An 11,470-nucleotide genomic window follows, 5' to 3' on the forward strand; every position below is an offset into this window, starting at 1 on the left:
CCTCACTTTATCATTTGATAAAATGATGCTCTTGTCATAGGATAGCTGAAATGGGTCAAAAGTTAATATTTAGAAGGTGTTTTCACTTTGTCAGACTCTGTTTTTGAGTACACAGCACTATTTATGTCTCGTCTGCTTTCTCCTACTCAGACCATAAATTTCTCAGCTTGAGTGCGTCCCTAGATCTTGGTAGTCTTCCCACACACTTTTGTTTTCACTGAATTTTCAAATAGCTTTTTCCATCTTATCACAGAATTGCATGTAAGAGTTTACATTGTTTCTAGCCTCTTTCTGCTCACAGGCAAACTAAACTATTTTTAGGTAGCTAAGACTTATCTTTTATGAAATGGACTGTCATTTCATATTATCTAAGGATCTTATGTATATATATATGAATGTATTTGTGATATCAAAAGTCTTAAAAAGTTTTGAGCTATGTCACAAGATAACCATATAGTCAATGAACGGAAACTTCTCCTTATTGAAATACTCCAGTGAAAAGAGGGAAAAAATAATGATAGAATTAGAATAGCGCCATTCTGGAACTCATAACAAATTAACAGATCTGTATAAAGTTCATAACACTATTATCATAGAAACTCGAACCAGAAGACCATTACTTTTTGTGAAACTCAGCACTATGAGAGTCTCCCCCTAGCCCTCAATAAAAACCCAAACTATTCTGATTAGGCCTAAATCTACCTATCAACTTACAGGAAATATAGTGGACAGAACGTATTAAAAAAGAAAAGCCACACTGAACAATGCTATAGATAGAAGTAAAGACCTTTTTCTTAAACAATAATAAAAATAAAAAATTTAAAACGAGATGAAACGTTTAGTTTGAGACAAAAGCCACAACAACCAATTGAAATATATACTCTTTAAAAATTATATATATATGTACTCTTTATTTGCATTCCAGGTCAAACTTTTAAAAATGAAGCAACTGCGAGCACGTGAACAGCATACAATTTTGTTGGTGTGGTGCCATCGAGTCGGTTACAACACGCAGTGACCTGACGGACAACAGAAAGAAATACTACCTCGTCCTGCACTGCCCTCACAAGTGTTGCTGTGTTTGAGCCTGTTGTTGCAGCTACTGTGTCATTCTAATGCATTTAAGATCTTCCTTTTCTTCACTGGACCTCTACTAAGCATCATGGTGGTCCCTTCTGATAACATGTTCAAAGGATGGGAGAGAAGTCTTGCCTTCCCAGCTTCTAAGAAGCATTTCTGCTTTGTTTCTTCCAAGATAGATATGTTTACTTTCCTGTCAGTCCATGGCATTTTCAGTATTCAACACCATAATTCAAATGCCTCAAACTCTTCTTCAGTTTTCCTTATTTATTGCCTAGCTTTTGCAAACATGAGGTGAATGAAAATACTACAGATTGGGTAAGGCACCCCATCATCCTCAAAGTGGTATTTTTGTTCTTTAAAACTTTAGATCTTTAGCAGATGTGTCCAACACAATATGCCATTAGATTTTGTGACTGCAGCTTCCTTGGACATTGTGGATCCAAGTAAATTAAATCCTTGACAACTTCAGCCTTTTCTCCATTTATCATGATGTTGTTTATTGGACCAGTTGTGAGGATATTTATATTATGCTGAGGTATGATCTATACTGGAGTCTTTGATACTCCAGTGCTTCAAGTCCTCATCGTTTGGAGCAAACAAGGATATTGCAAGTTGTTAATGAACCCTCCTCCAATCTTGATGAAGCGTTCTTTATATAGTCCAGATTCTAGGATTATTTGCTTATTGTACAGATTGAATAAATATGGTGGAAGGATACAACCCTAACATTGTTCTAGTCCAATGACAACTTCTTGTTCTATGCGCAGGTCTTCTTTGAACACAATGAAATGTTCTGGAATCTCCATTCCTCACAATGTTAGCCAAAATGCGTTATGAATCACACAGATGGCTTTGCATAGTCAGTAAAATACAAGCAAACATCTTTCTGATAACCTCTGCTTTCAATCAAGACCCACCTGACATCAGCCATTATATCCTTCATTCCATATCTTCTGAATCCAGCTTGAATTTCTGACAGCTCCCTGTTGATTTACTGCTGCAATGGTTTTAATGCTCTTCAGCCTCATTTTACTTGCATGTGATACTAGTGATATGGCTCGGTAATTTCTTAATTCTGATAGGTCACCTTTCTTTGTTTTGAACATTGTGAATTAGGGTATAGGTTTACATAGCAGATCATCAGTTTTACATTCGACAGTTCATACACATTTTATTCCATCCCATCCATTGCAGTCCCCTCAACGTACCATCCCTTATTCCACTTCCTCCCTGTACTTGCTGTTTTCATGCCTCCTTTGTGAACCCTCTGCCCCTTGTCCTTGGGTAAATGTGGCCCTTTCAATCTTAAAAGGTTGATTATTCTAACATGGGGTTGCGTTCAGTTCTAGACCTGAAAGGTGACTAAGGGCCCTAGTTCTGGATGAGTCTAGTCTCTATCTGATCAATAAGCCTGGTCTCTTTTATGTGGGTCACTGTTAGACAGGTTCTCTAGAGAAAAAACCCAGGACACTTATGATTCTATAGATAGATATGAATAGATATATACAACACAAAGGAATATGACAGCTAAGTAGTCCACACAGAAGTAGAGGGCTCAGTTCAACTCACTTCTGTGGAACAGTTAATATTCTGGAAGTCCTTCAATGCATGAGGGCTGCTGGGTCCAAGGTCAAGGAAGTAGACAGCTGAGTCTTTCTAAGGCAATGCAGGCAGTCCAGCCACAGGCAGCAAACAGCAGGGTGGGTCCCCAACAGTCAGCAGCTCAGGAGCTTAGTGAATCAGGTCAGGATGGAATATCAAACTCAAGCAATGCAAGACGACATGATCTGACAGCCTCAAGCTCAAGCAATGTATACACCAGAGGCGTGGTGAAGCATGTCTCGAAGGAACCTCAAGCTGATCCACAGGTTGGCTATCCCACAGGTAGTGTAGCTCACACGTTGAGGCAGAGAACTAGTTAAAGCCAGCCTCACACTGGTCTGATCATTAGAGAGCAGGAGAAGAGGGGCTGGCCTTGCTGAGCCATTTATCTCTTTGCACTCCAATCTAACTGTGACCTTATTAATCCTACATGTTCCTGTTGGCCAGGTTGGCACAATAAATCTACCTATCATAGTCACCTTTCTTTGGAATGGGCACAAGTATGGATTTCTTCCAGGCAGTTTGCCAGTAACTGTCTTCTAAATTTCTTGGCATAAAATGAGCACCTCCAGCACTGTATCTATCTGTTAAAACATCTTGGTATCCTGTCAATTCTGAAAGCCTTGTTTTTCATAAACACCTTCAGTGTAGCTTGGTCTTCTGTCTTCAATACCATCGGCTCCTACTCATATCCTACCTCTTGAGAGGTTGACTGTCAACTTTTTTTTTTAATACAGTGACTCTGTATTCCTTGAATCTTCTATGGCATTGTGGTTATATTTAATAAAAATAATCCTTACCTTTAGATACCTAGACTGAAATATTTATAGATTGAAAGGTTACCTTGTATTGACTTCAAAATAATCTGGGTGGGGTGGCAGGGAGCGATAAAGGCAAACTGGTCATGAACTTATCTTTGTTCAAGGTGGGTGATGGATACATGGGGATTCACTATATTAATCTGTCTATTTTTAAATACTTATTTGAAATTATATATGATAAAAAAGTTTTTATTGGCTTTGGGGGAGGGGCAGTAAGGTTAGGGAAGGATTTCATCTTTGTACCAAATAAATCCTTACTGTAAACTTCATGCTAATCACACAAACTGGATGTGCTTAGAGAAATAATGCAGGTTCCTGTCTTTTAGGAGTGCACTGTAGAGTAGAAGAGACAGACACATGAGCCAATGAACAAGCACAATGTTGTAGGTACAACAGAGCAGGTTCAAAGAATTGAAATAACCATGAAAGATGATTACTCTGAAGGGTAAGAAGTCAGACATTCCAAGGAGGGAGACATGAAACTATAGTGTGCACGAGAACTGTTGAGAACTAGCTCTAATAGGTTAGTTAACAAACAACCAAAATCTATATTGCTATATAAGATATGAAATGAGAGTTGGGGATGGGACTAGAGGGGCTATGAGGAAGCAACCAGAAAGAACCTAGATGTCATTCTGAGGAGTTTAGAACTTAGGTCAGAGAAAGTCACTGAAGATGTTGATGAGGCAGTTCTAAGTTCAGATTTGAAACTGAAATAGATTGTGATGCAGTGGGGAGAACATACCTGAGCAACCAAGAACCCTAAACATGGTTTATCAAAAGTCATCAGAAGGTGAAACCACAAATTTGATTCCAACTCGTGGCAGAGTAGAGCTGTGTTCTGAAGGCCTATACATGGCTGCTTTTTTAGAAGTGGATCACCACCAGATCTTTCTTCCAAGGTGCCTCTGTGTGGACTCAAACCTTCGATATTAGTTACCTGTTGGCCATTTGCACCACCTAAGTAGGGACTCTGTATAAAATTTAGTATGTCCAAAATGGTATTTCCACCCAAATAGTCTTCACAGACTTGACTACAGGTACAACCATCCTAGAACTCAGCTGTTGAAGACAAAGACCCGGGCATCTTCTTTGATTTCTCTCGCTTTCTCATCTTCCTCAGTCAAATCAGCAGTAAACTCTACTTGATAACCCTAGAAAACATATCCCAAATTTAACCACCCTTTATTCTATTGCCGCTGCTACAGCCCAAGCAGCCTTCGCCACCTGCTTAGATTTCTGTTGTAGCCTCCTACTTGGTCTCTCTGATTTCTCTCTTAAATTCTCTCTGGTCCGCTGTCCACTCAGGAGCCTGAGTGCTCTTGTAAAACTGTCTATCAGATAACAAGATTTCTTTGCTTAAAATCCTTTCCTTTCTCGTTGCACTTAAAAAGAAAATCTAAACTTATCTTTCCTCTTAACCAAACCAAACCCATTGCTGTTGATTGTGACTCACAGTGACCCTAGAGGACAAAGAACTGCCCCACGGGGTTTCCAATGCTGGAAATCTTTAGGGAAGAAGACAGCCCTGTCTTTCTCCTGCAAAACCACGGATGGTTTTGAACCTTAGGTTAGCAGTTGACTGTATTAACAGTTAAGGCACAAGGGTTCCTCCCTCCCCTCTTCCTGCAGTTTAAGAAATATTTCGAATGTACCTAATTTATACCTAAGGAGCCCCTGCGGGGCTGTGGGTCAGACACTAGGTTGCTAATCACAAGGTCAGTGGCTCAAACCCACCAACAGCTCTGCTGGAGAAAGATGAGCTTGTTTGCTCCTATAAAGAGTCAGAGGCTTTGAACCCCTAGAGGGTGGATATGGGTCAGAATAGATTTGATGGTAGTGAGTTTGTATACTTTGTGCCTGGTACCTAGTTAAGCACTGGGCAATAAAAGATGATACTTGCCCCCTGAAAAGCTTTGTTTAGTGAGAAAAACAGACGCATGTTCAAATATAACACCTTTGCAGTTAAGAGCAAGGTAGGCAAGGTGAACGAAAGAGCGAAAATGTGCCTGTAGGCAGCAGAGAAGCCTTTACCAAAGGAAGGGAAATTATTGACGTGCATTTGTGGACCAATTGTGGATAATGGCGCAATATATGACCTAGGGAAGTGGTTCTCAACCTTCCTAATGCCGTGACCCTTTAATACAGTTTCTCATGTTGTGGTGACCCCAACCATAAAATTATCTTCGTTGCTACTTCGTAACTGCAATTTTGCTACTGTAATGAGTCGTAATGTAAGTATCTGATATGCAGGATGTATTTTCAGTTACAAATTGAACATAAGTATAGTGATGAATCACAAAAACAGTATGTAATGATATCTTGTGAAATATTTATTTCTAATGACAAATAAATTAAATACTGTCTTGAAGCATGGTGTAGCATGGTTAAGTCTTCACTCTGGGTACTCGTGTGTGTGTGCGCCGTGTCCTGGTTCCTAAAACCATCAGACATATGTGTTTTCCGATGGTCATAGGCGACTCCTGTGAAAGGGTCATTCAACCCCCAAAGGAGTCGCGACCCACAGGTTGAGAACTGCTGATCTAGGGATAGGAATGAGTTAGCAAATACAGATGGGGCTCTCCAATCCCTCACAAGGCTTAGAGAAATTATCTAAAGGTGAGAACGAATTCAAAACGAGAAGTTTGGTTGCTATTGACCTCAGAGCGCAGCAGGAACACATCTTTTTGTCAGGGCATTACCACGCTAGAGGCTGTTTAAAACACAAATGGACACTTACAACCTTCCCCTCATTCACAAACACTTTTTTTTTAAGTGTCTACGATGTACTAAAAACTATTTCAAGAACTGGAGATACAGCAATAAAAAAAATGACTAAACTCTGCCTTCATGGAGCTTACCCCTGAGCACAGGATTCAGACAATAAATAAATTTGAGATGTAATGTTCCAGATAAATAAGAGTGACAATGAAAAACAAAGCAGAGTAAGGAGTAGAAAGCAGCATGGGGGCCATTATGTGATGAGGGATGATGAGACTCAGGAAAGAAAATGGGGCAAGTCTCAATGAAGCAATTTAGATAATACTTGGATCAATCATTCAACCTCACAGATTAGGAAAACACATTTTCAACTTTGCTGACTTTACTAAACTGCGCCTTCACTAAAGTGATGATTAACTGACCCTTTCCATTTATTTTATCTGGATTATTTGACCATGTGTAATTGGTCCCATGATTAGGCAGGTTAAGATTCAGACTACATACGATTTCTCTGCTGATCATTAACTAACGCTGAGGCTAGTTATTAACCAAAGGTCTGCTTTCTCTTGTTCATGTGTCCTTGTTTACATTTCTCCTTGAAGCTCAGCTGGATTTTATCTTCCCATAATGTTAAGCATGTTATCTCAAATATGATTGCTCACCCGTGTAGCTCAACTCCCCTTCCTCAATTCCAGAATTAGGTCTGCACAAAAATTAAATTCACTATCTTTATCCAAACAACAACTAAGGGTCATCTTCATGAGAAGTACTATGAATGAAGAGAAAAACCAATAAATCCTCAAAAAAGCATATGCAGACAGGAAACCCTTAAGACTATAAAATCATCACAGTGCAGAACTAGAGGGCCAAAGGAGAAAATCAGAGTGTTTACAATTTGAGAACTCTCTCAAGTGATTAGCCTAACTTTTATCTGCCTCTACTTTCCTCCGGTTCCTGACTAAGCCCAAGGTCAAGTGGAAGGTATGATTGGGGTAAAATTCAGGCAACCAGTAGTGAACACTACATGAGAAAAATGGTTTTTAAAAATGAGAGTGAGGAGCACGAATTCCTTCATGAACATGTCTATGAGGGAAAAGGTAACAGCTAAACCGATTAGTTAAACCTAAGGGTGATAGTTGAATCTGTTGTTTTTAGGCTTAGGGCTATTAACGCAAAGCAAGTGCACAGGAAGGTAATAAAGCCTCCTGAAACCTCCTTTGTTCTCTAAATTCACTTAATAGAATGAAGTTGTATAAGGCAAACTGGAAGCCCCCATAGGGGTTTTACAGGCTTTAACAGATCCCGAGCTAGTGAAAAGTTAACCAGTTGAGATTTGGACCATCAGGGGAGAAAGTAAACAGAACAGCCCATTCCTCCCCCATTGTGTACAAATGCAGTCTAAAAAGAGCCTTTCACAAAGGACTAAGAAGTGAATGAAATTTGCCTAGGGAATCAGGCTTTCTCCACTTTCGCTCTGTATACCTGAGCGATGTGACTAAAATACTGCAACGTTGTCTCCACGGGGCTTTTGAAGAACATCTTCTCCTGAGGTTTTAGCTATGGGGAGAGTAAGAGAAACAATGAGCACATCCTCAATGGAATGAAGTAACATACTGGCAAATACGGCAAAGGAAGAGCCATTCTTTCAAAAGTGCCTGGTATTCCTGCCTGTGGTGGGAGATGCAGACTGCCTGCTCCAATGCTCCTTACCTCATGGTTCTGTAACAGTGCCCTCAAAAAATTATTCTATCTGTTACATACCCTCTTTTTCTCTACAACTACTGTCTGAGCATTTTGTTTCTTTCCTTTCTTTAAAAAACAATCTCAGTGCTTACTTACTCTTCATCTGCACTTTAAGTATATGTCCCGCAGGCCAGGAATGGATGAGATTGTGACAGGGGAATACAAACTTACTTGATCAGAAACAGCCAGATACTTGCAAGCAATTCCACAAACAGCACATTTTTCTAGGAGGGAAAATGTTTGGTTCTCATGAGCACAAGGTCAGTACGTTGTTACTGAATTTAGACTATCATTGTGCTATAAAAAGACATCAACAAACTGTTTTCTAAACCAGTACTTCTAAGCTAGTAGAGTGAAGACAAATAAGGCTGTATCTTTCCTTCTCCTTTTAAATTCCCTTTTCTTCTGTGTGGGAAGGGCAATTCTAACCAGAACCCTCACATCCCCTTCATCTCATGCACCCAGAGCAAACTCACTGCCACCAAGCCAATGCTGACTCATAGTGAGCCTGCTGGATAGGGTAGAACGGTCCCTGTCAGTTTCTGAGACTGTGTTTATAGAAGTAGAAAGACCCATCCTTCTCCTGAGGAGCAACTACTGGTTTTGAATTATGGACCTTGTAGATTGCAACCCAACACATAACCACTTTGTTTCCGGGAATATATTTACGAAAGTACTGGAAAGAGTAAAAGCCCACTGCCAGTGAGTCAATTTCAACTTAGAGCTATCCTACATTGGGTGTCTGAGGCTGTAAAACTTCACAGGGGCAGATAGCCTCACTTTTCTCTTGAGGAGCATCTTGCAGGTTTGAACCCCTTGACCTTGTAGTTAGCAATGCTTAACGGGCAGCAGCACCAGGGCTCCCTGGGAGAAGTATAAGAGTACCAGTTATGTCAATTTGAAATTACTCTCTGCTGTCTTATCTACCTGACAGCCAGCACACAATGGGTACTCAAGTGCCTGTTATGCCCATCCTGTTCACACTGTGTTAATATTCCTAAATCTTGCTACTCTCGTGCTGCAATTAACTCAATCTAAAAGATGTAAAAATGAAAATTCCTAATCTTTTCTTATAATGTGAAATTTCAATAGCAGCATTGGTTATTGCTTAAGATAAATGATTTGTCAGTAGGATATGTCACTAACACGTGGTTTCACAGAGACAAACCACTCTGAATGAACTGCTAGTATCTTCGTAAACAGCTTTGTTACATTCACAGATAGCTTAAAAGCATCATGAAATTCAGATAGAGGGAAAAGATCCTCCAGAGGCTATGCTTTCCTTAGAGACTAAAGTTTCTTTCCCAGTCAGTCCTCCATATTATTGCTAGAGTGAGTTATCAAATGTGAATAAATTTTTCTATTTAAGAAAACAAACAAAAAAATTACAAAGCTCTCCATCACTTAAGAGAATAGAGTTTAGTGTGGTTTTTTTTTTTTAACTTAGATTCTTTAGCCTGGGATATATAGCATTCTATCATCTAGACCTGCGGTTCTCAACCTGGGGGTCAGTCCCTTTTGGGGTCGGACGACCCTTTCACAGGGGTTGCCCAATTCATCACAATGCCAAACTTACAGTTATGAAGTAGCAACTAAGATAATTTTATGGTTGGGGGTCACCACAACATGAGGAACTGTATGAAAGAAAGGGTTACGGCACTAGGAAGGTTGAGAAGCACTGATCTAGGCACTGCCTGACTAGCCTCATCCCTCACCTTTTCTTACACAAGCTCTTTGTGCTCTATCTGCCACTCCTGACTGTGTCTCATCCTTCCACTCTGCTGTCATGTGATGTGGAATGCCTTTACATACATAGTTCTCTTCAGCTAGAATACTTTTCCCTGATTCGGCCACTTGGCAAACACCAGTTTATTATCGAAAAACCCTACTGAAGTAGGATCTCTTCCAGAATCTTCCCTGATCAATGGACCCTCTCCTAGGTCCCTCTTCTGAACTATTTCCTTTCCTTGTCAAATATTTTAGCATAAAACAAACCCTTAAGTTCAAGTCCCATTTCTAAGACTTCATAGCTGTGAAAACTTGGTCAAGTCTCCTGTGTCCACTACACCGCTTTCTTCCGTTTGTAAAACAGGAATGTGAAGAATGACTTCCTGAGGCTAGATAAGCATCACATTTAAAATTAATATGGGAAAATGCCTTTCAAGTCACAGAAATGTCATCATTACCACTGCTATTTATAATCAAATTGATTTCATAGGCTAAACTACTCCCCACTAGAAAAGGTTCTTGATCTCAGCTAAACTTCCCTCTCATGCCTAGTCAATATTCTAACTCTTTTTATCTCACCTAATCATTCTGATCCCTTGTGGCTTTCTTTGTCAGAGATTTCCTTTTGGCATTCAGGTATTACATATTTCATTTGCTAAATGATTTTTTGATTAATGAACTCCTCCAATTTTAAAAATCAACAGTTTTCCCACATTACCCACATTCTCATTGACTGGACTGCTATTTGATCTTTACTGCAAGTCATACAGAGAAGTGGTAAGTCATTATTTCTAAATTAAAAATATTTTTGCCTGAATCTTAAAACAGCTACTTACCTAGAGTCACACACTTTTTACAAAAAATATGGCCACAGTTGGTGATAAAGAAATTAGTCCCATCTTTTCGGAAACACTGGTTGCAGTGAAACCAATCCATTCTGGAGCAGATAAAGAACAAGAATAACCTAGATTAATATATAATTATAGCTGTTCTCTAGCCCATATAATGATGCTTACTCAGCTTCTGGTATCTTACTGGAATATGGACATATTATTGGGGATCTTTCACTTTAATGTTTTATGTACTGTAAAAGGTTGTAAGGAAGAATATATGTAGATCTCTGGAGTGAAAAAAGAAGACTGCAGATTGTGTTTATATATAGATGTACATTTAAATTAAAATATATACATTTGAAAAGTAATAGGAGCATAGTGGTGGGTTTTTTTTAGTGATAGCATTATGGGAATGTATGTGTATTGTTTTAACATCCCCCCAATTTTTCTGTATTAATTAATATATCCATTTATAATTTTTTTAACAAACCATTTCTTTCCTAATGGCTTCTTTTGATATGGTACAAGTTGGAATACATCTTAGGTAAGGGAAACAGCAAGGATGGGAATAATAGCGTGGTCTCAGTTTGTGCATGTTCCCACCCCCTCTACAGAACTCAGAATTCTAAATCTGAGGGGCCGTACAGTCACTTCCTGTTTTGCTCAATCCATAGTTTTTCAAAAGATGTGCCTGATGCTCACTGAAACAAAATGACTTGTCCAGCCTCAACTCTGGTAAAATTAGAACTGAAGCCAACATTCCACATAAAGTTCTTGGCTACCGCAGGAAGCCAGCCTTTGGGTTAGACACCACCAGTTTCATGTAATTGCTAAACGCATCATAACTCAGTAAAAGTGACTCTGAAGTGGATAAAACGGCTTATCAAAAATAGAGAACAGAGCAATAATTACATAAGTTTCTGAATTTCTGTCTAATTT

At 39.3% G+C, this 11,470-nt stretch overlaps 1 protein-coding gene across 1 annotated transcript in view; it reads right to left on the reverse strand.

The window, feature by feature from the left end:
- RNF212B (ring finger protein 212B) overlaps positions 1–10,634 on the reverse strand; it is a 30,067-nt gene extending 19,433 nt beyond the window's left edge. Inside the window, exons 1-3 of the mRNA XM_075532226.1 lie at positions 10,535–10,634; positions 8,142–8,194; positions 7,710–7,784 (exon numbers count right to left, since the gene is read on the reverse strand). Of these exons, the coding sequence (XP_075388341.1) occupies positions 7,710–7,784; positions 8,142–8,194; positions 10,535–10,634 (228 nt within the window). The remainder of the gene's footprint in view (positions 1–7,709; positions 7,785–8,141; positions 8,195–10,534) is intronic.
- Between the last annotated feature and the right edge of the window lie 836 nt (positions 10,635–11,470).

The sequence above is a fragment of the Tenrec ecaudatus genome, chromosome 14 (assembly GCF_050624435.1).
Source record: "Tenrec ecaudatus isolate mTenEca1 chromosome 14, mTenEca1.hap1, whole genome shotgun sequence".
NCBI classification, from domain to species: domain Eukaryota; kingdom Metazoa; phylum Chordata; class Mammalia; order Afrosoricida; family Tenrecidae; genus Tenrec; species Tenrec ecaudatus.